Source organism: Pristis pectinata, chromosome 38, assembly GCF_009764475.1.
Source record: "Pristis pectinata isolate sPriPec2 chromosome 38, sPriPec2.1.pri, whole genome shotgun sequence".
Taxonomy (NCBI): domain Eukaryota; kingdom Metazoa; phylum Chordata; class Chondrichthyes; order Rhinopristiformes; family Pristidae; genus Pristis; species Pristis pectinata.
The window spans coordinates 7,642,534-7,670,002 of NC_067441.1; the positions used below are offsets into that span (position 1 = coordinate 7,642,534).

Below are 27,469 nucleotides of genomic sequence, written 5' to 3' on the forward strand. Positions count from 1 at the left end.
AGCCGTTGACGCAATACTTGGGGCGATTGATCTGAACGTTAACAAGACGACATCACGCGGGGCAGTAACGTTTGTAAAGGCAGGGAGTGAGGGATATGGAATCACATGCAGGCAGATGGGATTAGCTTAGACTTGTATAATGGCCGGCACAGACAAACAGGCCTGTTTCTGTACTATGTTCTATGTTCTCAAGCGTACCACTGGCAAGATTACCACCCCCCCCCATATGCATAAGAATATATTTGCCCCCCCCACACACACACACCCACCCTGACATTACCCCCCTCGTTCACAGAAGCTGAAAGCACAGAGGTTGAGGAGGGACTGAGATCCCACTGCCTCTTCCCTCACACGATGGACGACATTGCGTATTTGCTTATCCCGCAGGCGTTGTTCCCTCTGTAGATACGAGCGTAGCCCTGGCAGGGGAGAGAGAACAACCAGAGAGTCACAAGGCTGGTCAGGCGCCAACCAACACCGTTCCCAAATAATCCGGGAGCACTGAAAACACACAGCAGGTCAGGCAGCATCTGTGGAGGGTTAACGCTTGGATTCTGTGACCCACCGTCAGAACTGGGATAGAGAGGTGGAAGGGGGAAGATAGTTTACTCCTTGGCGGAAGGATATCCCTGATCGGATCTCAACATTCCCTCTGTTCTCTCCATTTCTCTCCCATTCCACTAATCGGTTCTTGAACCAACCGGCACAATCCTAAGCGCTGCCTCAGTACAGCAACACTGGGACCACTTTGCACTACAACGGACTTTTGTTTTGTTCTAATTGTGTTCTTTCTTGTAAAAACTGTGTACAATTTATTTATCTTTCTCTTGTGAATGTTGCTTATCGCGAGAGGGTTGAGAGCTTCAAATTCCTAGGAGTGAACATCACCAATAGCCTGCCCTGGTCCAACCACATAGATGCCACGGCCAAGAAAGCTCACCAGCGCCTCTACTTCCTCAGGAGGCTAAAGAAATTTGGCGCGTCCCTGTCAACCTTCATCAATTTTTATCGCTGCACCGCAGAAAGCACCCGATCTGGACGCGTCCCGGCTTGGGACGGCATCTGCTCTGCCCCGGACTGCAAGAAACTGCAGAGAGTTGTGGACACAGCCCAGCGCGTCCCAGCCTCCCTTCCATAGACTATGTCTACACTTCCCGCTGCCTCGGTAAAGCAGCCGGCATAATCAAAGGCCCCCACCCACCACGGGACATTCTCTCTTCTCCCCCCTCCCATCGGGCAGAAGATACAAAAGCCTGATAGCACGTACCACCAGGCTCAAGGACAGCTTCTATCCCGCTGTTATAGCTGCAAGTAAGTTTTTCATTGCACCTGTGCACACATGGGCTTTGATTTTCTTCTCCATGAGTGTAAACTAACTTACTTTCCCTCTTTCCCGTGTCTGACAGAGGTTCACCAACCTGAAATGTGTTTTTCTTTTTCGGACACAGCCTGCAATTTCTGTCTTTATTTCCAATTGTTTCGATCTTTGATTATTAATCCTAATTTTCCTGCCAACTTTATCTTTATTTACACATGTACACACACATACAGACACACACACAAACACACACAGCGCCGGAGGTCGGGATCGAACCCTTGTCTCTGGGACCCTGTGAGGCAGTGACTCGACCCCCCCCCCCCTCCACGCCACAGTGCCGCCCTCTAGTGAAACGCTGGTCACAAAGTTGGTCCTGACTCCCACAGCAACGATGGAGAATATTAGTGACCCGCACTTCAGTTTGCAGTCGTGCTTGTACACAGACCGGGATCGTACTGAAGAGCAGTTCCTCCGAGACTGGAGAAGGGTTTGCAATAAAAAGTTGGTCTAACAGGATAAATCTTCCTCCTGTCACAGCTATTTATCTCTGGAATGTTGGGTCAAGATGTTTTATATAACGGACGGGGGTTTAGGGAGTGATTTACCTTCCAGCCATGTCACTGGGTAAAACTGGACCCTGGACGGAGGGAGCTCCGCACTGTGTGAATATCGTGCACAGTTTTGGTGAAAACTGTCTCCTTTTTTAAGTGGGGGGGGCGACTACGTGACCACTGGGGGGTTTATTAAAGGAAGCGCCGCGCTGGCAGATTTACTCATGAATTTTGAGCGGGGCTCCTTGAAGATGCCAATCAGCCCATTGTGTCCATTCTCGCTCACAGACCAGTCCCATTCTCCCCACATTCCCGTCAGATTCTGCCCCTTGCTCACACGCTGGGTTGGGGGGGTGGGGGGGGGGTTGCAATTTACAGCGGCCGATTAACCCATTGACCCCGCACGTCGTTGCTCGTGCGCGCGCACTCACACACACACACACACACACACACACACACACACACACACACACACACACACACACACACACACACACACACACACACACACACACAGCACCAGAGGTTGGGATCAAACCCAGGTCTCTGGGGCTGTGAGGCAGTGACTCTAACTGCTGCGCCACTTGTGCTACCCAGTTGAAGAGTGTGGGGGATAAGCTGGGTTTAATCTTCAATGATCATGGATGGAATATCAGTATTGTCCAGGATTTACTGACCTCCTCTCCCCACGCTGCTCCCCAGCTGTTCTTTATGATCCAGTACGGCATATTGGATTCTGTCGAAAGCAAAACACAGAACAGTGAAGTAACATGGACCAGCATGGAATTATGATATTACTGTATTCAAGGATCGCAAGAGGCTGCAGAGAGCGGTGGGACCACCGTCGAGGACGTCTACAAGAGGCGATGTCTCAGGAAGGTGGCGTCCATCGTTGGGGACCCCCCCCCCCCCCCCGACCGTCCGGGCCGTGCCCTCTTCTCGATGCTGCCGGCCAGGTGGGAGGTACAGGAGCCCGAAGACCCCACACCTCAAGGTTCAACAACGGCTTCTTCGCCACTGATGTCAGGTCCTTGAACCCACCTGAGAAACTCTATCACTACCTCGGACTGTATGTCCCTCAACTTGCACTGATGTTGTTGTGTTTATTTTGTGGTGTAAGTTATGTATAATTTATGTTAAGTTATGTTTAACAGAATCACCATGAAGGCAGGCCAGTGTCTTTAATTTCTTAGGAGGTCAAGGAGGTTCGGCTTGTCACCAAACACACCAACAAACTTCTACAGATGTGCTGTTGAAAGTGTCCTGAATGTTTGCATCGCGGTCTGGGACGGATTCGAATGCGCAGGAATGCAAGAAGCTGCAGAGAGCAGTGGACTCTGCCCAGTACATCACGGGCACATCCCTCCCCACCATCAAAAGTATCATTTTGGCATGTCCCCGTCGACCCTCACCAACTTTTATCGATGCGCCATAGAAAGCATCCTATCTGGATGCATCACAGCTTGGTACGGCAACTGCTCTGCCCGGGACCACAGAGGGTTGCGGACACAGCCCAGCGCACCACGGACACCAGCCTCCCCTCCATGGACTCAGTCTACACTTCCCGCTGCCTAGGTAAATCAGCCAACATAATCAGGGACCCCTCCCCACCCTGCTCACTCTCTCTTCTCCCCCCCTCCCATCGGGCAGAAGATACAAAAGCCTGAAAGCACATACCACCAGGCTCAAGGACAGCTTCTATCCCGCTGTTATAAGACTATTGAACGGTCCCCTAGACTGATAAGATGGACTCTTGACCTCACAATCTACCTTGTTATGGCCTTGCACCTTATTGTCTACCTGCACTGCACTTTCTCTGTAACTGTAACACTTTACTCTGCATTCTGTTATTGTTTTCCCTTGTACTACCTCAATGCACTGTGTACTGAATTGATCTGTAGGGACGGTATGCAAGACAAGTTTTACACTCTGCCTCGGTACAAGTGACAATAATTAACCAATAACCCATTATAGATGATGAGCTGCCTCAAGAAGGCAACGTCCGTCATCAAAGATCCCCCCACCATCTGGGCCGTGCCGTCTTCTCACAGCTCCCATTGGGCAGGAGGTGCAGAAGCCTGAAGTCCCCACACCACCGGGTTCAGGAACAGCGACTTCCCTTCAACCATTCGGTTCTTGAACCGACCGGCGCAACCCTAATCACTACCTCAGTACAGCAACACTGGGACCACTTTGATCACTGTACTAAAATGGACTTTGTTTTTCTTTGTTCAACTTGTGTTCTTTCTTGTAGAAATTATGTATAGTTTATGTTTAAATTGTGTTTCTCTTGTGAACGCTGCTTATCTGACGCTCTGTGCCTGTGATGCTGCTGCAAGTAAGTTTTACATTGCACCTGTGCACACATGGACTTGTGTGTGTGACAATAACCTCAACCTTGACTTGGACCTTAACTCCTGTGTGTCACGTAAGACTTCATGGCATTTATACCCTGGGTACGGATGCCCATGATAATAGACTTGAACTTGAACGAGATCTCACCAACACCCCAAGGGTGGCCACGCTGCCCCAGTGCTAGCAGCAAGCCAAGGGGCTGAACGGTCTGACGTTGGGCCCAGAGTTGGTCAGAAGGGTTGGGAAGAAGGCTTGGGGTGGGGTATTGATCCTTACCTATTCCGTAGCCGACAATTAACACGGCGTGATTACTGATCTTCGTGCAGCTATTGGATCGGATAATCCCCTTCTTGTAATGCTGGAAATGGAAAGAGCAGGAAGACGTCACACCGGTCGTCCAGGGGGTCACGGGATCATTTGTAGTACGGGAGGCCATTCAGCCTGCATGTCCGTCAAACGGTGCTACCTCACGACATCACTCACCCACACCTTCCCCCCTTCTCCACACTTCCCCCCCCCCCCCCCACCTCTCCACCTCCCCACCTTCCCCTCACACCAGCAGCCGACTAACCCATAATTACCGATGCACCACAGAAAGCATCCCGGCTTGGGACGGCAACTGCTCTGCCCGGGACCGCAAGAAACCGCAGAGAGCTGTGGACACAGCCCAGCGCGTCACGGGAACCAGCCTCCCCTCCGCTGACTCCGTCTACACTTCCCGCTGCCTCGGGAAAGCAGCCGACGTAATCAAGGACCCCCTGCCACCCCGGGACATTCTCTCTTCTCCCCCCTCCCATCGGGCAGAAGATACAAAAGCCTGAAAGCACCTACCACCAGGCTCAGAGACAGCTTCTATCCCGCTGAACGGACTTCTCCTATGCTTAAAGATGAACTCTTATACTCAATGCCCTGACCGATGAAGGCAAGCATGCCGTACACCTTCTTTACCAGCCTATCCACTTATGTGGCCACTTTCAGCTAATCCTTTGCCATTATCTGTGACTTGTCTATATTCTGTTGTATCCTTTGACATTTTGCATAATTTATGTTTAATTTATGTGAACGTTGTGCCTCTAACACCATATTCTTCACCCTATTACTGTTTTCCCTTGTACTACCTCAGTGCACTGATGTAATGAAATGATCTGTATGGACGGCATGCAAAACAAAGTTTTTCACTGTACCTCGGTACTCATGACTGTGCGGCCAGATTCTGCTCTAACTCCATCTACAAGTTTGCAGATGATACCACCGTAGTGGGCCATATCTCAAACAGCGATGAGTCAGAGTACAGGAAGGAGACAGAGAGCTTAGTGGAACGGTGTCATGACAACAACCTTTCCCTCAATGTCAGCAAAACTAAAGAGCTGGTCATTGACTTCAGGAAAGGGGGCGGTGTACATGCACCTGTCTACATCAGTGGTGCTGAGGTCGAGAGGGTTGAGAACTTCAAGTTCCTGGGAGTGAACATCACCAACAACCTGTCCTGGACAAACCACGTGGACGCCACGGCCAAAAAAGCTCACCAGCGCCTCTACTTCCTCAGGAGGCTAAAGAAATTTGGTTTGTCCCCTTTGGCTCTCACCAACTTTTACCCGATGCACCATAGGAAGCATCCTATCAGGATGTATCACGGCTTGGTATGGCAACTGCTCTGCCCAGGACCGCAAGAAGCTGCAGAGAGTTGTGAACACAGCCCAGCACGTCACGGACACCAGCCTCCCCTCCTTGGACTCTGTCTTTACCTCTCACTGCCTTGGTGTAGCAGCCGACATAATCAAAGACCCCACCCACCCGGGACATTCTCTCTTCCCTCCTCTTCCATCGGGTAGAAGACACAGGAGCCTGAGGGCACGTACCACCAGGACAGCTTCTACCCCACTGTGATAAGACTATTGAACGGTTCCCTTATACGATGAGATGGACTCCGACCTCACGATCTACCTTGTTGTGACCTTGCACCTTATTGCACTGCACTTTCTCTGTAGCTGTGACACTTTACTCTGTACTGTTATTGTTCTTACCTGTACTACCTCAATGCACTCTGTACTAACCCAATGTAACTGCACTGTGTAATGAATTGACCTGTAAGATTGGTTTGTAAGACAAGTTTTTCACTGTACCTTGGTACAAGTGACAGTAATAAACCAATTTACAAATTTATCTGACGCTCTGTGCCTGTGATGCTGCTGCAAGGAAGTTTTTCATTGCACCTGTGCAGACATGGGCTTGTGACAATAAATTGGACTTTGACTTTGCCTGCCCTCTGCAGTGTTATTTTTTAGAAACAACACAAAACTTCTTTCAACTACTACAATAAGCACTACAAAAAGAACTATACTACATCAAAAAATATGCAGATACAAAACTACAGCGAAATGCACTATGTACAGTGTCAAATTATAATGCTGTTAACAGCATCTACAACACACTCGATCCCCTGGGGATCCCACTAATCCAGGAATTCTCCCACAGATACTGTGTGCTCCCTCTCTCAGGACATGTGGGCACGGGCACTGTCCACAACCCCACCAATCTTTGCATCAGCTGCAAATCTACTAACCTGTCCAGATGACTTAATTGCCTTGTCAAGGGGTAATTAAAGACGGAGAATTAGATGTTGGGATTGCCAGTGACTTGGAGGGGGGGTGGTGGATGAAGGGGGGGGTTTCGTTGCCCTGTGTACCCACCTGTAATGGCTTCAGATCCATCAACACCGTGATGGTCCCATTTAAGGCCACGTACTGCTTCAGAACTGCAGAGAAATCACAATCAGGACATCCTGAGACTGGGCTGTCCTGGGCTCGAGGGGCCAAATGGCCTCCTTGCGCGACGGAACAATTCCGCGGGGTGGGAGCTGCGGTTGGGAAGGGAAGGCCTGGACGACCTTGGGACTCCAAGCTCCGGGAGAAGGTCGAGAGAGGACTGTAGCAAGTAGCTGGGAACAGGGATTACATCTGGGAATGTGGGGGGGATTAAATCCGGCTGGGATTCACTTGGGACTACAGGACAGATTACAGTCTGAGATTAGTCTCGGATAGTCTCGGGCAGATGTTCAACCCGGAAAAGTGTGAAGTGTGAAACTTTGGAAGATCGAATTTGAAGGCAGAATACAAGGTTAATGGCAGGACTCTCAGGAGTGTGGAGGAACAGAGGGATCTTGGGGTCCACGTCCATAGATCCCTCAAGGTTGCCGCGCAGGTCGATAGTGTTGTGAAGAAGGCATATGGAGTGTTGGCCTTCATTAGTCGGGGTATTGAGTTCAAGAGCCGCGAGGTGATGTTGCAGCTCTATAGAACTCTGGTCAGACCACACTTGGAGTATTGTGTTCAGTTCTGGTCGCCTCATTACAGGAAGGATGTGGAAGCTTTAGAGAGGGTGTAGAGGAGATTTACCAGGATGCTGCCTGGATTGGAGACTATGTCTTATGAGGATAGGTTGAGCGAGCTGGGGCTTTTCTCTTTGGAGTGACGCAGGATGAGAGGTGACTTGACAGAGGTGTACAAGATGATAAGAGGCATAGATCGAGTGGACAGTCAGAGACTTTTTCCCAGGGCGAAAATAGCTAACACAAGGGGACATAATTTTAAGGTGATTGGAGGAAGGTATAAGGGGGATGTCAGGGGTAAGTTTTTCACACAGAGAGTGGTGGGTGTGTGGAACGCACTGCCGGCAGAGGTTGTGGGGGCAGATACATTAGGGACATTTAAGAGACTCTTAGATCGACACATGAATGATAGAGAAATAGGGGGCTATGTGGGAGGGAAGGGTTAGATAGATCTTAGAGCAGGATAAAATGTTGGCGCAACACTGTGGGCCGAAGGGCCTGTCCTGTGCTGTAATGTTCTATGTTCTATTACAGGCTGGGATTACAAACGAGGCTTAAATCCGGCAGAGAATATGTTGGATTACTAACTGGGATTACAGGAAGGAATAATGCTGATTGGGAATGTGGGCAAGGATCACAAGCTCCATGGAGTACAGAAGGGAATACATGTGTCTGGGAATGTAGGATAAATGTGGCTGGGATTGTATTTGGGAATGCTGGCGGGACCGGTGGGGATTCCAGATCGGAATGGATCACAGGTGAACAACAGAAATCCGAGGGATCACATTGCCCTGGGGATCGGATCACAGTAGGTGGGGAGTCAAGGGGGCTGGATTACAGCGGGACGGGTCACAGCGGGGAGTTTGGTTGTTGAGGGGGGGGGGTAGGATAACGGGGGAAAGGGGGAAGGACTCTGGGGAGTGGGATGAGGGGAAAGAGGGGAGAGGGAGAGGAGGAGGAGAGGGAGGGGAGTGAGAGAGAAGGGGAGGGGGAGGAGGAGGAGGGGGGAGGGGGTGAGGGAGAGGAGGAGAGGGAGGGAGCAGGGGAGAGGGAGGGGAGGAGGAGGGGAGAGGGAGTGGAGGAGAGGAAGGAGGAGGGAAGAGAGAGGAGGGAGGAGGGGAGAGAGGAGGGGAGTTGGAGGGAGGGAGGGAGCAGGAGAGGGAGGGAGGAGGGGGGAAAGTGGGGAGGAGGAGGGGAGAGGGAGGGTGGAGTTGAGGGAGGGAGGAGGGGAGAGGGACGGAGAGGGAGGGAGGGAGGGAGGGAGGAGGGGAGAGAGGAGGGGAGTTGGAGGGAGGGAGGGAGCAGGAGAGGGAGGGAGGGGAGAGGGACGGAGAGGGAGGGATGGAGGGAGGGAGGAGGGGAGAGAGGTGGAGAGGAGGGGAGTTGGAGGGAGGGAGGGAGCAGGAGAGGGAGGGAGGAGGGGGGAAGTGGGGAGGAGAAGGGGAGAGGGAGGGTGGAGTTGAGGGAGGGAGGAGGGGAGAGGGACGGAGAGGGAGGGAGGGAGGGGGGGAGGAGGGGGAGAGAGGTGGAGAGGAGGGGAGTTGGAGGGAGCAGGAGAGGGAGGGAGGAGGGGAGAGGGACGGAGAGGGGGGGGAAGTGGGGAGGAGGAGGGGGAGAGAGGAGGGTGGAGTTGAGGGAGGGAGGGAAGGGGAGAGGGCGCCTCAGCCTTCTTCACACTCACCTCTTTCATCGCTGGGGAGCCAGACACACTTTTTAATCTTAACCACGGACTTTTCATTATCACGATTACACTGGACTGTTGCCCTTTGTACGGGTAACTGTCCCTCCTGCTCCAGACCTTCAGACGTACATCAGTGCAGAACAGAAATTAATAAAATTCGGAAATTAAGTCACCTCCCACCCACTGAAAGACCAGAACTACCATCCACGGCCAATCCGTGGTGGGATCGCTCTCCAGCAATCAAAAACCGGAGCCCAGTTGCCCAGTATCCTATCCTTCCTGAGCCCATTCACCCATCGCACTGCTCCTATCAGACCCACTCCTGGCAAAGCAAAGCCTTTGTTTTAAAATTTTCGACTCCCTCCAACAGCCCTCTCTCTCTCTCTCTCTCTCTCTGTAACCTGCCCCAAACCCCCTGCAAGCTCTGCTCCCTTGCAGACTTTAATCTCTCCGTCACTGGAGAAAGTGTTTTGGTCGTGGTAGAATGAAGTCTGATCTTACAGAGGTGTTTTAAATCACGAGGGGCACAGACAGGGTGAATGCACACAGTCTTTTCCCCAGGGTTGGGGAATCAAGAACTAGAGGGCACAGGTTTAAGGTGAGAGGGGAAAGATTTAATAGGAACTTGAGGGGCAACTTTTTTACACTGAGGATGGGTGGGTATATGCTTTAAAACTTTGCTTATACGGCATGGTAACAGGTCCTTCAGCCCAACGAGCCCACGCCAGCCAATTACACCCACGTTAACCTACTAACCTGTACGTCTTTGGAATGTGGGAGGAAACCGGAGCACCCGGAGGAAACCCATGCAGACACGGGGAGAACGTACAGAGTCCTTACAGACAGTGGCCGGAATTGAACCCCAATCGCTATTGCTGTAGTAGAACTTTAATGTATTTACAAATCTTACAGTGAATCCCAGGAATTTACTTTTGTGGACGATCCGCAAGTGGGGCGGGGTGTCGGTGCCCGCAGTGGGGCGGGGGTGTCGGTGCCCGCAGTGGGGCAGGTGTCCGTGTCCACAGTGGGGAGGGGTGTTGGTTGCGGGGCAGTGGGGCGGGGTGTCCGTGTCCGCAGTGGAGCGGGGTGTCCAGTTAGAGTTCCCAATATCTGGTGAAGTTTTATCTTCTCCAGTGTCCTGGGGATCACTGGGTGTTGGGTGTGGAGCCAATCACCATGGAAACAGGCCGTCCGCATACAGAGACTGAGCGAGCCTCCAAACACCCCTTGATTTGTTATTCTCCCCACCCTCCCATTGACTCCCCGCCCCCCCCCCCAGATTCTACCCTCACCCACGCACTAGGGGGGCAAATTACAGCGGCCGGTTAACACACTGGCCCCGCACCCTCGTTGGGATGTGGGAAGGGAACCGGAGCATCCGGGGGGAAACCCACGGGGTCACAGGGAGAAGGGCCAAAAACCCCCCCCCCCCCCCCCCCCCCCACACACACAACACACACACACACACACACACACGCGTGCGCGCCGCGCAGCATCAGAAGTTTCAGAAGTCAGGATCGAACCGGGGACATGTGCGATTTGCTTGGCCTCCTGGGCGGTCCTGAGGGGAGTGTGAGGAGGATAAGATAGGATCGGTGTAAAACGGGCAAACTATTGGCGACGTTCACGCCTCAGAACCTGAAGCTCTCAAACCTCTCGCGATAAGCAGCATTCACAAGAAAAACATAAATTAAGTCATTGGCGCCGGGAGCGTGGCGACACTTGCGGGCTGCCCCCCAGAACACTCTACGCAAAAGATGCATTTCACTGTGTGTTTCGATGTACATGTGACTAATAAAGAAATCTTATATTTTAAACGTAAATTTTACACAAACTTTTACAGACTCGATGGGTCAAATGGCCTGTTGTATCTCTCTGTGGCACGACTAAACATATTCAAGGAGTTGGATATAGTTCTAACGGCCAAAGAGATTAAGGGATTGGGGGAGAACGTAGGAGCAGGAGACTGAATTGGTTTGAGTAGCCATGAGGGGTAGGTCTGAGGGGTTGAAGGGCCTACTCTTGCCTCTGTTTTCTATCTTGGGAAGAGCAACGTTTTATTCAATCAATCTTCATTGCATTGCTCACGCCCAAACAGACTAAAACCGTAGCCCTGTGCCTGATCGGACGCCTCCCTGGAGCTAATGGCCAGCAGTGTTTCTGTGGTTCTCACACAGAGGTACCGCGCGCACCACCTTAATCCGAGACAGCTGTCTGCACCTTTCCAACGATATTCCCACTGGAGTGATCTTGTGGTGGGGTGGGGGGGGACAGCGGGAAGGAGGGGAGAGTGAGGGGTGGGAGGCGGAAAGAGGCGGGAGGGAGGGAGGCAGGGAGAAGAGGGGAGAGAGAGAGGGGACGAGAGAGGGATCGGGAGGGGGAGGGTCGGGGGGGAGAGGGGTGGGGGTTAGGAGGAAGGGGAGGGAGAGGGGGAGAAGAGGGAGAGATGGGGGATCGAGAGGGGGAAGAGTGTGGGGAGAGTGGATTAGAGAGAGGAGGAGAGAAGAAGCGGGGAGAATCAGAGAAGGGAGAGAGGGCAAAGTTTAGGAGGGAGGGGGAGGAGAAGGGGGGAAAGGGGGGACAGGGAGGGAGAAGAGAGAGAGGGTGGGAGAGTACAGGCCAAGAACGTGTGACAGATTGTTTCGAATGACTGTGTAACTGGAACCCTCCCTCTGGTATCTGAGAGCGGGTTCCCTGATGGCTGGGACACGTATCAGGAACGGTGGGGGTCCAGGGGGGTATTGAGGAACAGAGGGACAAGTTCAAGGCTCCCCGAAGGTGGCAGCTCAGGTAGATCCAGTCAGAGACCTTTTCCCAGGGCGACAGTGGCTAACACGAGGGGGCATAATTTTAAGGTGACTGGAGGAAGGTATAAGGGGGATGTCAGGGGTAAGTTTTTTACACAGAGAGTGGTGGGTGCATGGAACGCACTGCCGGCACAGGATGTGGGGACATTTAAGAGACTCTTAGAGAGACACATGAATGATAGAGAAATGGAGGGCTATGTGGGAGGGAAGGGTTAGATAGATCTCAGAGCAGGATAAAATGTCGGCACAACATTGTGGGCCGAAGGGCCTGTACTGCGCTGTAGTGTTCTATGTTCCATGTGACTTTGTTTGTTGGACAACAGAATCTAAGATCGGGGGGAGGCGGGGGTATGGTACAATTCTAACGGTGTGGTTAGGCACAGCTGGAGTACCCTGCACCGCTCTGGTTGAGACACTGTAGGGAGGACGTGATCGTCCGCACGCAGGTGTCCCTGGAGAGGGAGCACACGGTATCCACGGGCACCCCGGGGTGAATTCCACGATCGGTGGGCCCCCTCAGGGGATCGCATGTGTCGTGGCTGGTGCGAGCGAGATTCTTATCTGAAGTAATGCATTTTGTGGTTGCTAGTTAGCGTTCTCTGATGTGGTGATGTAGTTCGAAGCTGTCTGCCTACTTTTTTTCCTGCTTGTATCAGTTGCTGTAGTTTTGACCCTGGGTGTCCTTTTACAGTGGTTTTAGTCAATAAACTTTTGGGATGTTAAATAAAAAGGATGTGATCGTACTGGAGTCATGCCACAGAGTCATACATCACGGAAAGGCCCCTTCGGCCCACCATGTCTCTGCTGACCTCTCCACACCGATCCCATTCGCCAGCACTGGGTCCTTGGGCCTTCTCTACCTTGGTGAATCAAACTGTGGTCCAGGTATTTCTTAAACGTTGTCAGAGGCTCTGCGTCCACCAGGGGAGACTTGTCCGGGCAGGGGAGTGTTTCCTTGGGTCAAAGGGGTTGAACTGACGTGGGTCAGACCCTGACAGACCGGGATAGGAGGGGACAGGAAGGGCCAATCTCCCTCAGCAGAGAGGACAGTAACAGGGGGCACAGGCTGCAGTGAACGGGTGGGGGGTGGGATTAGAGGGGAGATGGGGGAAGATTATTTCACTCAGTGAGCACCGAGGGTCTGGAACTCACTGCCTGAAAGTAGGGGGGAGGGGTAGAAACCCTCTCTGCATTTATGCAGCGCCGGGACCCACAGGGTACGGACCCAGAAGTTAAAATGGCTGCTGCTCTAATCCCTTCTGACTGTGTCTTTCTGTGGCAGGGGACGTGTGCTCAATAATCACATTGTACAAACGAAAAATCATTCTTCGGATTTCTTGTACTGTGCTAAATCTTTCCGCAAGCGATGAATTTGCAAAGTACAACTCTACGTTGTAATTTTTTACGTTTTCTTGATATATAAACTTTACAAGGGATCCAGCGGACATGCACTTCGGGAGATCGAATTTGAAGGCAGAATACAAGGTTAATGGCAGGACTCTTAGCAGTGTGGAGGAAGAGAGGGATCTTGGGGTCCACATCCATAAATCCCTCAAGGTTGCCACGCAAGTTTGATAGGGTTGTTAAGAAGGCGTATAGAGTGTTGGCCTTCATTAGGCGGGGTATTGAGTTCAAGAGCGCGAGGGTGATGTTGCAGCTCTGGTCAGACCACACTTGGAGTATTGTGTTCAGTTCTAGTCACCTCATTATAGGCAGGATGTGGAAGCTTTAGAGAGGATGCAGAGGAGATTTACCAGGATGCTGCCTGGATTGGAGAGCATGTCTTATGAGGATAGGTTGAGCGAGTTAGGGCTTTTCTCTTTGGAGAGGAGGAGGATGAGAGGTGACTTGATAGAGGTGTACAAGATGATAAGAGGCATAGATCGAGTGGACAGTCAGAGACTTTTTCCCAGGGCGACAATGGCTAACAGGAGGAGGCATAATTTAAGGTGACTGGAGGAAGATATAAGGGGGATGTCAGGGGTAAGTTTTTAACACAGAGAGTGGTTGGGAGTGTGGAAACGCACTGCCGGCAGAGGTTGTGGGGGCAGATACATTAGGGACATTTAAGAGACTCTTAGAGAGACACATGAATGATAGAGAAATGGAGGGCTATGTGGGAGGGAAGGGTTAGATAGATCTTAGAGCAGGATAAAATGTCGGCACAACATTGTGGGCCGAAGGGCCTGTCCTGTGCTGTAGTGTTCTATGTTCTACGTTCTGTGAGCCTTCCCTACCCTAAGGTAGGGCGATCCCCACTGCCCCCTCGTCGCCCCTCCCAGCTGCTGGCTTGGGATGGACGATGGTGCTTGCAGTAACGGGTGACAGACAGACGGGACCTCCTGCCACTCCCCCCACCCCCCCCACCCCCCACCGAACCACCCAGGGGTATGAGTCGGAGGACGTGACTCACCGAGTTTCTCGACGTCCTGGAAAGCCACGTCGATCTGACCCCGGAGCAGTTGTTCGTCTGTGCCCCGCAGTCCAGGAGCTCTGTGCAAACAGGGACGCAACCGCTGGACACGTTAAAGCATTCGCAGAAAGATACCCCCTGACAAATAAATACCCACTTCTTTGGGAGTGGTGCGGGATGGGGGCGGGGAACTTAAATTTACAGCCTTAGGGAAGTCCCCGTTGACATTTATGCTTCTCCTCCTCTCTCCCCACACCCTCCCTGTCTCCACCATCCCTCACACTCTGCGGCTCGGGAGTCCAGGCCCACCCAATTCTCTTTATAACTCAAGCCTCCCCGGTCCCCGTGAATCCTTTCTGCGTCCTTTCCAGCTTGCGGACATGTTATCGATCTCCACGAGGTCCTTACCTTGTTCTGCGAGGGAGATCAGCTTCTGCTTTTTGATGAACCACTGTGATTCCACGTTCCCAACCACAGCGAAAGCCCAGCAGCATTTACATTGTTGCTGCTGGAAGGAAGAGAGGTCAAATTCTCTTCTGACAAGGCACACGGACCCACTCCCACCCCTCTACCCCCTACTCCAACGAGCCCTGAGTGGCAGAAACCCCTGGAAACCAACCCAGGGGGAGGAAGAGGGGGCTAATATCACCGGCTGAGAACAGGGCGAAGAACCACCTGGGTCATTCTCTCTTCTCCCCTCTCCCATCAGGCAGAAGATACAGGAGCCTGAGGGCACGTACTACCAGGCTGAAGGACAGCTTCTACCCCACTGTGATAAGACTATTAAACGGTTCCCTAGTAGGATGAGATGGACTCTTGACCTCACGATCTACCTTGTTGTGACCTTGCACCTTATTGTCTACCTGCACTGCACTTCCCTGTAGCTGTGACACTTTACTCTGTATTCTGTTATTGTTTTTGCCCTGTACTACCTCAATGCACTGTGTAATGATTGACCTGTACGATCAGTATGCAAGACAAGTTTTTCACTGTACCTCGGTACAAGTGACAATAATAAACCAATACCAATACACCGTCCCATCACACACTCCTGGGGTCAGACACACAGTGAAGCTCCCTCTGCACTGTCCCATCACACACTCCCGGGGTCAGACACACAGTGAAGCTCCCTCTACACCGCGCCATCACACACTCTCGGGGTCAGATGCAGAGTGAAGCTCCCTCCACGCCGTCCCATCACACACACCCGGGGTCAGACTCAGAGTCTGTGTCTACCTCAGTGCACTGTGTAATGAATTGACCTGTACGATCGGTATGCAAGACAAGTTTTTCACTGTACCTCGGTACAAGTGACAATAATAAACCAATACCAATACCAATACCAATACCAAGAAGGCGTGTGGCATGCTCGCCTTTATTGTGGAGCAATTGAGTTCAAGAGTCAGGAAGCTATGATGCAGTTTTATCTTAAGCCCCACTTTTAGTATTGTGTGCAGTTCTGGTCGCCCCGTTACAGGAAGGGTGGGGAGGCTTTGGAGAGGGTGCAGAAGAGGTTCACCAGGATGCTGCCCCCATCTTCCTTTCTCCTGTGTCACCTGACCCCTTGTAAATTTTATATCAAGAAAACATCTAAAATTAAAGCCTATTTATTTACTTAACAACGTAGAGTTGTGTTTTACAAATTCATTGCTTGCGGAAAGATTTAGCACAGTACGAGAAATCCGAAGAATGATTTTTCGTTTGTACAATGTGATTACTGAGCACAACTCCCCTACTCCAGAAAGACACGGTCAGAAGGCATGAATTTGTTCCTACGGGATTAGAGCAGCAGCCATTTTAACTTCTGGGTCTGTACCCTGTGGGTCCTGGCGCTGTGGAAATGCAGGGAGGGTTTGAGCTATAAGGAGAAGTTGGACAAACTTGGGTTGTTTTCTTTGGAGCGGCAGAGGCTGAGGGGAGACCTCATGGAGGTTTATAAGATTATGAGAGGCACAGATAGAGTGGACAGCCGGTATCTTATTCCCCAGGGTTGAAATGTCTAATGTGCATTTAAGGTGAGAGGGGGAAAGTTTAAAGAAGATGTGCGGGGGAAGGTTTTTTACCCAGAGAGCGGGTTAACCGGACCCCTGTAACTCGCCCCTGGCATGTGGGTAGGTGGGAGGGAGAACCCGGGAGGGAGTTGACGGGAATGTCGGGATCAGTGTGAGGGGACGGTTTGGGCTCGATGGGCAGAAGGGCCTGTCGCCCTGCTCTGTGACGCTGTGTCCCTATGGCAACCCATCCACTCGATCTCAGGATGTGCCCTACCCAGGGTGATCCCTCTCTGCCGCTCTCTGCCTCTGTACGTTGGGGGGATTTCTGTGCCCCTCTCTCAAAGTCCCTGGGCAAGTCAAAGGACATATGTATATGTATTCCCCCACCCAAGGTCCCTCTGTCCTGCACTCCCTTTCACACATGACAATCAGAAAAGTCAATCCCAATGATAACCTTAACATATTCAGCCAACTTTTTAAAGTCTCTCTCATTCCCAGCCAGAATTTAACCCCGCAGACCCACATGAAAACTTTAATTCCCTGCTAATCCTTAAACCTATTTTTTCCAGTTACTCATTTAAGGGAAATAGATCCCTGAAGAAATCTGGGCTCAAGGATACAACTCCAGCCCACATGGTACTTCACCACTCCTGTCACAGGCTGGGAGTAAGTGGCTGTCTCTGCAGCTGAGAGTCATAGAATTATACAGCAGCGAGAAAGGCCATTCGGCCCAGCTTGTCCATGCTGACCAAGCTGCTAGTCCCATTTGCCCGCGTTTGACCCATATCCATCTCAACCATGTACCAGTCCAAATGTCTTTAAACAATGTAATTGTACCCGTCTCTACCACGTCCTCTGGCAGCTCGTTCCACACACCCGCCACCCTCTGTGTGAAAAACCTGCCCTTTAAACCTTTCCCCTCTCACCTTAAACACATGCCCTCCAGTTTTAGACGCCACTACTCTGGGGAAAAGATGGTGACCGTCCACCTTATCGATGGTGAATCTTTCCTGCACCCGCTGCAGTTTTAATGAAATCCTTCCCATTGTACTGAGCGCAATACTCCTAATGCGTCTGTGCCATGCGCCTTGACCTTACCTGGTCTTTAACCGGAGTCACAGCATGAAGTTTTCTCCAGTCCATTGCCTCTGAGAGATTGTTTAAGGGGTTACTAAAGGACACCTTTTCACATGATTCTTTGGCCACAGGTTTTAAACTTCCGTGCGTGAATTCATCAGCTGAAAAAACCACCAGCGAAAGGTCATAGAGTTGGACAGCACAGAGAAAGGCCCTTCAACCCACCCAATGTTCCTATCTGGTCACTGACGTCAGGAAAGGGGGCGGTGTACGTGCACCTGTCCACATCAACGGTTCTGAGGTCAAGAGGGTCAAGTTCCTGGGAGTGAACATCACCAATAGCCTGTCCTGGTCCAATCACTGCAGACGCCACGGCCAGGAAAGCTCACCCGCGCCTCTACTTCCTCAGGAGGCTAAAGAAATTCGGCACGTCCCCTTTGACACTCACCAACTTTTATCGACGCACCATAGAAAGCATCCTATCTGGATGCATCACGGCTTGGTACGGCAACTGCTCTGCTTGGGACCGCAAGAAACTGCAGAGAGCTGTGGACATCACGGAAACCAGCCTCCCCTTCATGGACTCTGTCTATACGTCTCGCTGCCTTGGTGAAGCAGCCGGCATAATCAAAGACCCCACCCACCCGAGTCATTCTCTCTTCTCCCCTCTCCCATCGGGCAGAAGATACAGGAGCCTGAGGGCACGTACCACCAGCCTCAAGGACAGCTTCTATCCTGCTGTGATAAGACTATTGAATGGTTCCCTTATACGATGAGATGGACTCTTGACCTCACAATCTAACTTGTTATGACCTTGCACCTTATTGTCTACCTGCCATGCACTTCCCTGTAGCTGTGACACCTTACTCTGTATTCTGTTATTGTTTTTACCCTGTACTACCTCAATGTACTGTATAATGAATTGATCTGTACGATCGGTATGCAAGACAAGCTTTTCACTGTACAAGTGACAATAATAAACCAATACCAATAACAAAGCTAGTCCCGTCTGGCCCATATCCCTCTAAACCTTTCCTGTCCACGTACCTGTCCAAGTGTCTCTTAAATGTTGTAACTGTAGCCGCCTCTGTCAACTCGTTCCACATACCCACCACCTTCTGTGTGGGAAAACTTGCCCCTCAGTTCCCCTTTAAATCTCGCCCCTCAGTTCCCCTTTAAATCTCTCCCCTCTCTCCTTAAACCTGTGCCCTCCAGTTTTAGACTCCCCTACCATGGGGAAAAGACCTCTGATTTCCCCACCCCCCCCCCGTTCAACTGAGTCACAATCAGCAGAATCCTGCTGTTGACCTCCTGGTAGGTTGCATTCTCCTCCCTGCCTCTGTCTGGGTCCCTGCCCTTGTTCTGGGTTCGAACCCCAAAGCCACCGACAGGTAATGACACTTCAGGTAATCAAACCCATAATTTGCTGACACTGTAGTAGCTTCACAGTTGTGCAGCAGCTAGATCTACTGCCTCACAGCTCCAGAGACCCGGCTTCGAAGTCAAAGTCAAAGTCCAGTTTATTGTCACACGCACTAGTCCAGGTGTGCAGGGGTGCAATGAAAAACTTACTTGCAGCAGCTTCACAGGCACACAGCGTCAGATAAGCAGCATTCACAAGAAAAACAGGAATTAAATACATATTATGCACAGTTTTTACAGGAAAGAACACAATTAGATTTTAAAAAATCAATGTTCAGTGGTCACAGTGTTGCTGCACTGAGGCAGTGATCAGGGTTGTGCTGGTTGGTTCAAGAACCGAGAGGTTGAAGGGAAGTATTTGTTCCTGAACCTGGTGGTGTGGGGACTTCAGGCTTCTGTACCTCCCGCCCGATGGGAGCTGCGAGAAGATGGCACGGCCCGGATGGTGGGGATCTTTGATGATGGATGTCACCTCCTTGAGGCAGCGCCTCCTGTAGATACTCCCGATGGTGGGCAGGGATGTGCCCGTGATGTATTGGGCAGAGTCTGCAAATCATGTTGACCACATTGCTCTACAGTGGACTTTTTTTTGTTCTAATTGTGTTCTATCTTGTTTAATTTTGTATAATTGATGTTTTTTTCTTGTGAATATTTTGTCTCTGATGCTCTGTGCCTGCGATGCTGCTGCAAGTAAGCTTTTCATTGCACCTGTGCACACGTGGTCTTGTGCCTGTGATGATAAATTTGACTTTGACTTGACTTGAAGAGACTTAGGGGGGATCTGAGAGGGAATCTCCTTCACCCAGAGAGCGGTGAGGACTCGGAACACACTGCTGGAGAGGGAGGTGGAGGCCAGGTTTAGAAGGGAACGTGCCAAGTGCTGGGCGATTAATGTGGATGGGTTATCACTGGTCAGTGTGGACGTGTTGGGTCGAGTGGCCTGCCTCCACGCTGTATGACCCTGTTTCAGGCTGTTTGGCCCCTCCAAGCCGGTAACCTCCCCTCAAATCCACCCTTTCATGTTTGGGAGGGAGTCGGTGTGTTATGTGTTATTATGTAGTTATAATGAAGAACTACAGTTCCCAGCAGGCAATGCAAGGGGGTCACATTGGGGAATAGGGAGTGGCTGTAAAAAGAGAGGGAAAGCCAGCCAGTCTGTTGTTGGTTAATAAGATGTTCAGGTGTTAAACCCACGCGAAGTTTGTCTCTTGATGAAGAGCAAACATAACAGTCAGAGCGTTCCCTCTGCTCCCGAAATCGGCGGTCGAGTTACCGGTGCTACCGGCAGGCGCCTGGGGCGGTACCTGAGATGTCGCTGAACTTGGTGACACCGTATCTCGCAGTGCCTTCCTCTGACTCCTGCAGCAGCCTCACCTTCTCCGCGTTCTCCACGAAGATCTTGAAGCGCCGCTTCTCCTCTGCGTAGGTGTGAAAATTCGGCGCGTTACCACCGGGAAGGAGACCAGTTGGCCCCTCGGGTCTATGCTGGCCCTCAGAGCGATCCCGTACTGCCTACTTACTATCCTCTGATTGTATTCTCTCTCGCAAACCCATTCCCCCTCCCGAATCCCCTACTACCCAAAGTCGTCAATTAATACACACGTGGAGAAAGTTATAGAAAATTACAGGACGGCTGAGGAGTGGCAAACGCAGTTTAATTCAGAAAAGTGTGAGGTGTTGCATTTTGGGAAGTCAAACCAGGGTAGGACCTTCACAGTGAACAGTAGTGCCCTGGGGAGTATTGTGGAACAGAGGGACCCAGGAGTACAGGTACATAGTTCACTGAAAGTGGCGTCACAGGTAGACAGGGCGGTGAAGAAGGCGTTTGGCACACTGGCCTTCATCGGTCAGGGCATCAAGTATAGGAGTTGAGACATCATGTTGCAGTTGTACCAGACATTGGTGAGGCTGTACCTTGAGTATTGTGTACAGTTTTTTGGTCGCCCTGCGATAGGAAAGATGTCACTTAGCTGGAAAGACGTCACTTAGCTGGAAAGAGTAAAGAGGAGATTTTCAAGAATGTTGCCAGGACTGGAGGGACTGAGTTACAGGGAGAGGTTCGACAGGCTGGGACTTTATTCCTTGGAGCGCAGGGTGTATAAAATCATGAGGGGAGTAGATAAGGTAGATGGGCACAGTTTTTTCTCCCCCAGAGAAAGGGAAACAAAAACTAGAAGGCACAGGTTTAAGGTCAGAGGGGAACGATTTAAAAGGGAGTTGAGGGGCAACTTTTTCACGCAGAGGGTGGTGAGTATAAGGAACGAGCTGCCAGAGGAAGAGGCTGAGGCAGGGACATTAACAGCCTTCAAAAGACACCAGCTCTGCCTGCCTGCCTTTTCCCCACAATTCGTCTACTACGCAAAAATCTATCTAACTGTGTCTTAAATATATTTAATGAGGGAGCCTCCACTGCTTCCCTGGACAGAGAATTCCACAGAGTCACTACTCTCTGGGAAAAGCAGCTTTTCCTCATCTCCGTCCCAAATCTATTCCCCTGAAACAACCTCCCTGCCTCTATCTGATCTATCCATAGAACCATAGAACCATACAGCACAAAACAGGCCCTTCGGCCCACCGTGTCGTGCCGTCCATCAGACCACCCTCACTCTACCTAACCCCTTCCTCCCGCATATCCCTCTATCTCACGTTCCTTTGACTCTGTATGACTCTGAGGGCAAGATTGTGTGGATAAATGTCTGATTTACTGCATTTTAAATATTTCTAAAAATCTGCGATTTCACTTTTCTAATTAACCTTCAAAATGCAATCACTCGAATTGTTCCTCAAACCACGGTGGAATCAGACTCTTGGTACTTTTTCTAAACAAAGATTCTCGAATCGCGAGAGGGCGGGGAGGTTACTGGGAGGGGGAAATGCAGAGTTGAGGATCCGATCGGATGGCCCGCCATCTTTTTGAGCAAGTAACGTTAGCGCGGTAGCGTAGCGGCTAGCGCGACGCTATTACGGCGCTAGCGATCGGGGTTCGATTCCCGCCGTTGTCTGTAAGGAGCTTGTGCGTCCTCCCCGCGTCTGCGTGGGTTTCCTCCGGGTGCTCCGGTTTCCTCCCACATTCTAAAGACGTACGGGGAGGTTAATTTGGGGGGTTAAAATGGGCGGCGTGGACTCGTTGGGCCGGAAGGGCCTGTTACCACGCTGTAAATAAAGTTTTTAAAAAAAGAGACCAATTTTGAGGTGTCTTGTCCTGCTCCTTGTACATGAGGGTGCTTGCGCAGTGCTGGGGTCGAACGAGTTAAGTTGTGATGTCTGTTCGTATAAATAGTGAAGATGAGAAGATTGAGAGGTGATCTAATTCAGGTTTAAGATCAGTTAGCTGAGCGTTCTGGTTAGAGAGAGCTCTTTGATAATAGGGACAACATCAGTTCAACATGATGCAATCTTAAGATTAGAACATGCTGTTCTGAGGGTGAATATTGAAAGCTCCCAGAAAGACTTGGGAGGTGATTGGAGCTTCCAAGCTGGATAAGGTGGTTAGGCAGGGAGATGAGACAAAGATGCAAATCAGGCATGTTCCAGCGGAGTCGAAGAGGAGCTGTGCGCCCTCCTCCTGCTCCCATGTCCCAGTTACCACATGGGATGCAGGGCTACAGCGGTGGCTCAAAGCTACCGGAGGAGAATTCCAGAGGTCTGGACACAGGCCTGAGATCCCAGGTGGAATCTTGTTGCAGCCAGTGACCTGCCGACTTGGGAAAATGAAAAGAACTGGGCTGAAGAATTAGGAGGGGAGGGCTGTTGTAGAAGGCACTTTAAGTGCTGCCTGGTCTTTTCATTTCCCGTCTCTCCCCTGCTCTGTGTCTGTTAGAGCCAGGCCCAACGCAAGCTCTAGTTCTGGAGAGTATCAGCTAGAACATAGAACTACGGCACAGGAACAGCCCACAATGTTGTGCTGAACTAATTAAGCTAATAATACCCAATCCCTTCTGCTTACACAGTGTCCATCTCACTCCATTCCCTGCACATCCGTGTCCCTATCTAAGAGTCTCGTAAATGCCTCTATCGTATCTGCCTCCACCCCCACTCCCGGCGGCACATTCCAGGCACCCACCGCTCTCTGTGTGAAAAAACTTGCCCCGCACATCTCGTCTCACCTCTGGACAGCATCTGGACAGTAAAGACACCCACGTTAGGCTATTGTTTATTGACTACAGCTCTGCCTTCAATACTATAATTCCAAGCAAACTCTTCACCCAACTCCAAGACCTGGGACTCAACACCTCCCTCTGCAACTGGATCCTTGACTTTCTGACCAACAGATCGCAATCAGTGAGGATAGGCAGCAATACCTCCGGCACGATTATTCTCAACACTGGTGCCCCACAAGGCTGCGTCCTCAGCCCTCTACTCTACTCCCTATACACTCACGACTGTGTGGTCAGATTCTGATCTAACTCCATCTACAAGTTTGCAGATGATACCACCGTTGTAGGCCGTATCTCAGATAACGATGAGTCGGAGTACAGGAAGGAGGTAGAGAGCTTAGTGGAACGGTGTCACGACAGCAACCTTTCCCTCAATGTCAGCAAAACTAAAGAGCTGGTCATTGACTTCAGGAGAGGGGGCGGTGTACACGCACCTGTCTACATCAACGGTGCTGAGGTCGAGAGGGTTGAGAGCTTCAAGTTCCTAGGAGTGAACATCGCCAACAGCCTGTCCTGGTCAAATCATGTAGGCGCCACGGTCAAGAAAGCTCACCAGCGCCTCTACTTCCTCAGGAGGCTAAAGAAATTTGGTTTGTCCCCTTTGACTCTCACCAACTTTTACCGATGCACCATAGAAAGCATCCTATCTTGATGCATCACTGCTTGGTACGGCAACTGCTCTGCCCAGGACCGCAAGAAAGTGCAGAGAGTTGTGGACACAACCCAGCACGTCACGGACACCAGCCTCCCCTCCAGAGTCCGCGAGTCTTTACCTCTCGCTGTCTTGGTGAAGCAGCCAACATCATCAAAGACCCCACCCACCCGGGTCATTCTCTCTTCTCTCCTCTCCCATCAGGCAAAAGATACAGGAGCCTGAGGGCACGTACCACCAGGCTCAAGGACAGCTTCTATCCCACTGTGATAAGACTATTGAACGGTTCCCTTATAGGATGAGGTGGACTCTGACCTCATGATCTACCTTGTTGTGACCTTGCAGCTTATTGCACTGCACTTTCTCTGTAGCTGTGACACTTTACTCTGTACTGTTATTGTTTTTACCTGTACTACCTTCAATGCACTCTGTACTAACTCAATGTAACTGCACTGTGTAATGAATTGACCTGTACAATCGGTATGCAAGGCAAGTTTTTCACTGTACCTCGGTACAAGTGACAATAATAAACCAATTTACTGGATGGGATTAGTTAGATTGGCGTTGTGGTCAGCATAGACACCTTGGGCCGAGCGGCCTGTTCCTGTGCTGTGTTCTAACAGCACCTTGCCTTTTATCTCAGCACATTGCAGTCTGCAGGATTCAGCTGCGACTCTCGAGAACGCCCTCTCTCCGGCTGAATCAGAACCCTGTCTGTAAGCTCTCTGTGATATCAGCCCAGTTTACCCCTCTCCATTATTACAGCCTACTGGGCACATCCCACAGACCACAGATAAAGAAGTCTCAACCACTTTCTGACCTCCCCTGCCCTGGCCCAGTTGACCTGGTCTTACCCTACCGCAGATATTCCCTTCGCCGCCTCCATCCCTACGGGGGTGGGGGAGGTGGGGGGAGTGGGGGCTCCCTCTGCAACTTAAAATGACTCGTTTTCTCCCCCTCTGACCTCTCCTTCTCCCTGCACACCTGCTGCCTGACCTGCTGAGTGTTTCCGGCAGGTTCAGATTTTATTTCGGATTTCTGGCATCTGCAGTATTTTCTGATCTCCACATCGGTTAAACAAAAAACACCCTCTGGTTCAAGAACACCCCTCAGTCAGCCCATACCTGATGCCACACTCCACACTTAACTGGCCTGACCAGCTACATTTAGGGATGGTCAGTAAACGATGGTCCTTACTAATGACACCCAGATATTGAGGGGTCAGCTCCATCTACACTTCTCACTGCCTCGGGAAAGCGGCTAACTTGATCAAGGACCCCACCCACCCTGGACATTCTCTCCTCTCCCCCCTCCCATCGGGCAGAAGATACAAAATCCTGAAAGCACGTACCACCAGGCTCAAGGACAGCTTCTATCCCGCTGTTATAAGACTATTGAACGACCCACTAGTACAATAAGATGGACTCTTGACCTCACAATCTACCTCGTCGTGGCCCTTGCACCTTATTGTCTGCCTGCACTGCACTTTCTCTGTAACTGTAACACTATATTCTGCATTCTGTTATTGCTTTTCCCTTGTACTACCTCGATGCACTGATGTGATGAAATGATCTGTATGGGTGGCATGCAAAACAAAGCTTTTCACTGGACCTCGGTACATGTGACACAGTAGTGTAGCAGTTAGCGTGACGCTATTACAGCACCAGAGACCCGGGTTCAATTCCCGCCGCTGTGTGTAAGGAGTTTGTACGTTCTCCCCGTGTCCGCGTGGGTTTCCTCCGGGTGCTCCCGGTTTCCTCCCACATTCCAAAGACGTATGGGTTAGGAAGTTGCGGGCGTGCTATGTTGGCGCCGGAAGCGTGGCGACACTTGCGGGTTGCCCCCAGAACACTCTACGCAAAAGATGCATTTCACTGTGTGTTTCGATATACATGTGACTAATAAAGAAATCTATCTATAAACTAACTTACCAGTTTAAGACAATGCAACGTTTCAGACCCAAAAAACCAACCTTACCTTTCTGATCCTTGTAAGTCTTATTGTAAGTTTTCATGAAATCGCGAAACATCTGTGCCATCTTGTCCTGGGATAATAGGAAACAAACTTTAAGTACGGTGGAAGATGATTTTCAGCCCCTGCTTCTTGCCCCCCCATCTCACATTCCCCACCATTGTACACACCTCCAAGGGTTCTCCTGGGAAAGGGCATCGTCTCCCCCTCGGAACTAGCCCAGCTGGAGTCATTATGTCATGGAGAGGGACAGAACGGAAACAGGCCCTTCAGCTCATCGAGTCCCTGCTAGCCATCGACCAGCCATTTACTCTCATCCGTTTTAGTCCCCCCACGTTCTCAGTGGGAGGACACCGGATCACCCAGGGGAAACCCATGGGGTCACAGGGAGAACATGCAAACTCCAGAGCGCACACACACACACACACACACCACCCACACACACACACACACACACACACGCACACACACCCACACACACACACCCACACCCACACACACACACACACACGCGCGCACACACACGTACACACGCACACACACCCACACACACACAGACACACACACACACCCACAGACACGCACACACACGCGCGCACACACACACACACACACACCCACAGACACACACCCACACACCCACAGACACACACACACACACACACACACGCACACACACACACCCACACACCCACAGACACACACACGCACACACGCACACATGCACACGCACACACGCACACACACGCACACGCACACACACGCACACGCACACACACCACACACACACACGCACACACAGAACATCGGAGGTCAGGATCGAACCCGGGTCTCTGGAGCTGGGAGATAGCGGCTCTACCCGCTGCACCACTCTGCCGGGGTTTCTGGTTAATGTCCCCCAGGCACTGCTTCAACACCCTCAGTACCCGAACACCACGTTGGATTTTACATGGTGAAGTGGGGTTCGCACCCATGTCTTTCAACCACAACGCAAGACAGCCACGGGGCTCCAATCGTGTTTGGTGTGATCTGACTTTTAATTTCTGTCCCGTGACACCTTTAACCTGCCAAAACCACTGACCACAGTCACAACAGCCACAGGTTTCGTGCGTTACGTTGGCGTAAGTTGCCTGATCCCGGGGCAAAAATCCAGGCTGCAGTACAGAGGGAGCCCTGCACGGTCAAAGGAGGGACCTTAATCTCCCGCAGCTCTCCCTGCGGTGAAAAAGCAGGAGCCAGCACCAGCAACAAGTAACTTGGGAGATTGCAAACATCACTGGTGGGAGTTGGTGGCACAGTGTGTTGGGAAACCCAAAACCGGTGCTGTCAAAAACCCAAGTCCACATTCTTTCCCCAGTGGGCAGACTTAACACTTACCTCAGCCAAGCCCGCACCGCGACACTGCTCCGCGTCTCCACAGAGACTGTGGCCCCAGCCCCAGGAGACTAATGCGGCGAGGACCATCAGTGAGTAGCAGCACTTCATGGCTTCGGTCGGCTCCAAAGGTCGGTGAGACTGGAGGTGATGCTTCGGAGAGAACAAGGTAAGCCCCTGATTCTCTCGAGACTGCTGACTCCGCAGAATCACGATGACTCAGCCGATAAGGCCGCACGAGGCTGGGACGATGTGACTGCAAGCCTCAGAACGTTGCTGCCACTTGCACCGGGCTTGGTGTTATGAGAGGACAGATGTTCTTTAAGGTGGTTAATCCTCATCCTCCTTGCTGTTAACCCCATCAAGTAG

The 27,469-nt window shown here is 51.3% G+C and overlaps 1 protein-coding gene across 4 annotated transcripts; it reads right to left on the reverse strand.

Moving 5' to 3' along the window:
• Positions 1-284: 284 nt before the first annotated feature.
• Positions 285-27,369, reverse strand: LOC127587010 (cathepsin F-like). 4 transcript variants are annotated; one of them, XM_052045117.1, is made up of 9 exons: positions 27,104-27,369; positions 25,733-25,799; positions 20,251-20,364; positions 17,546-17,685; positions 14,862-14,958; positions 14,454-14,533; positions 9,234-9,350; positions 6,915-6,979; positions 4,516-4,582 (listed from the first exon to the last, which is right to left on the reverse strand). In XM_052045117.1, the coding sequence occupies exons 1-8, from the start codon at positions 27,209-27,211 to the stop codon at positions 6,974-6,976; spliced, it is 729 nt and encodes a 242-aa protein (XP_051901077.1). In that variant the 5' UTR covers positions 27,212-27,369; the 3' UTR covers positions 4,516-4,582; positions 6,915-6,973. The 4 variants fall into 4 exon arrangements, with proteins under 4 accessions (XP_051901078.1, XP_051901079.1, XP_051901077.1 ...); XM_052045116.1 differs by having other exon boundaries at positions 14,862-14,961; XM_052045118.1 differs by lacking the exons at positions 20,251-20,364; positions 25,733-25,799; positions 27,104-27,369 and adding exons at positions 285-419; positions 2,547-2,605 and having other exon boundaries at positions 4,501-4,582; positions 14,862-14,961; positions 17,546-17,674.
• Positions 27,370-27,469: the final 100 nt, after the last annotated feature.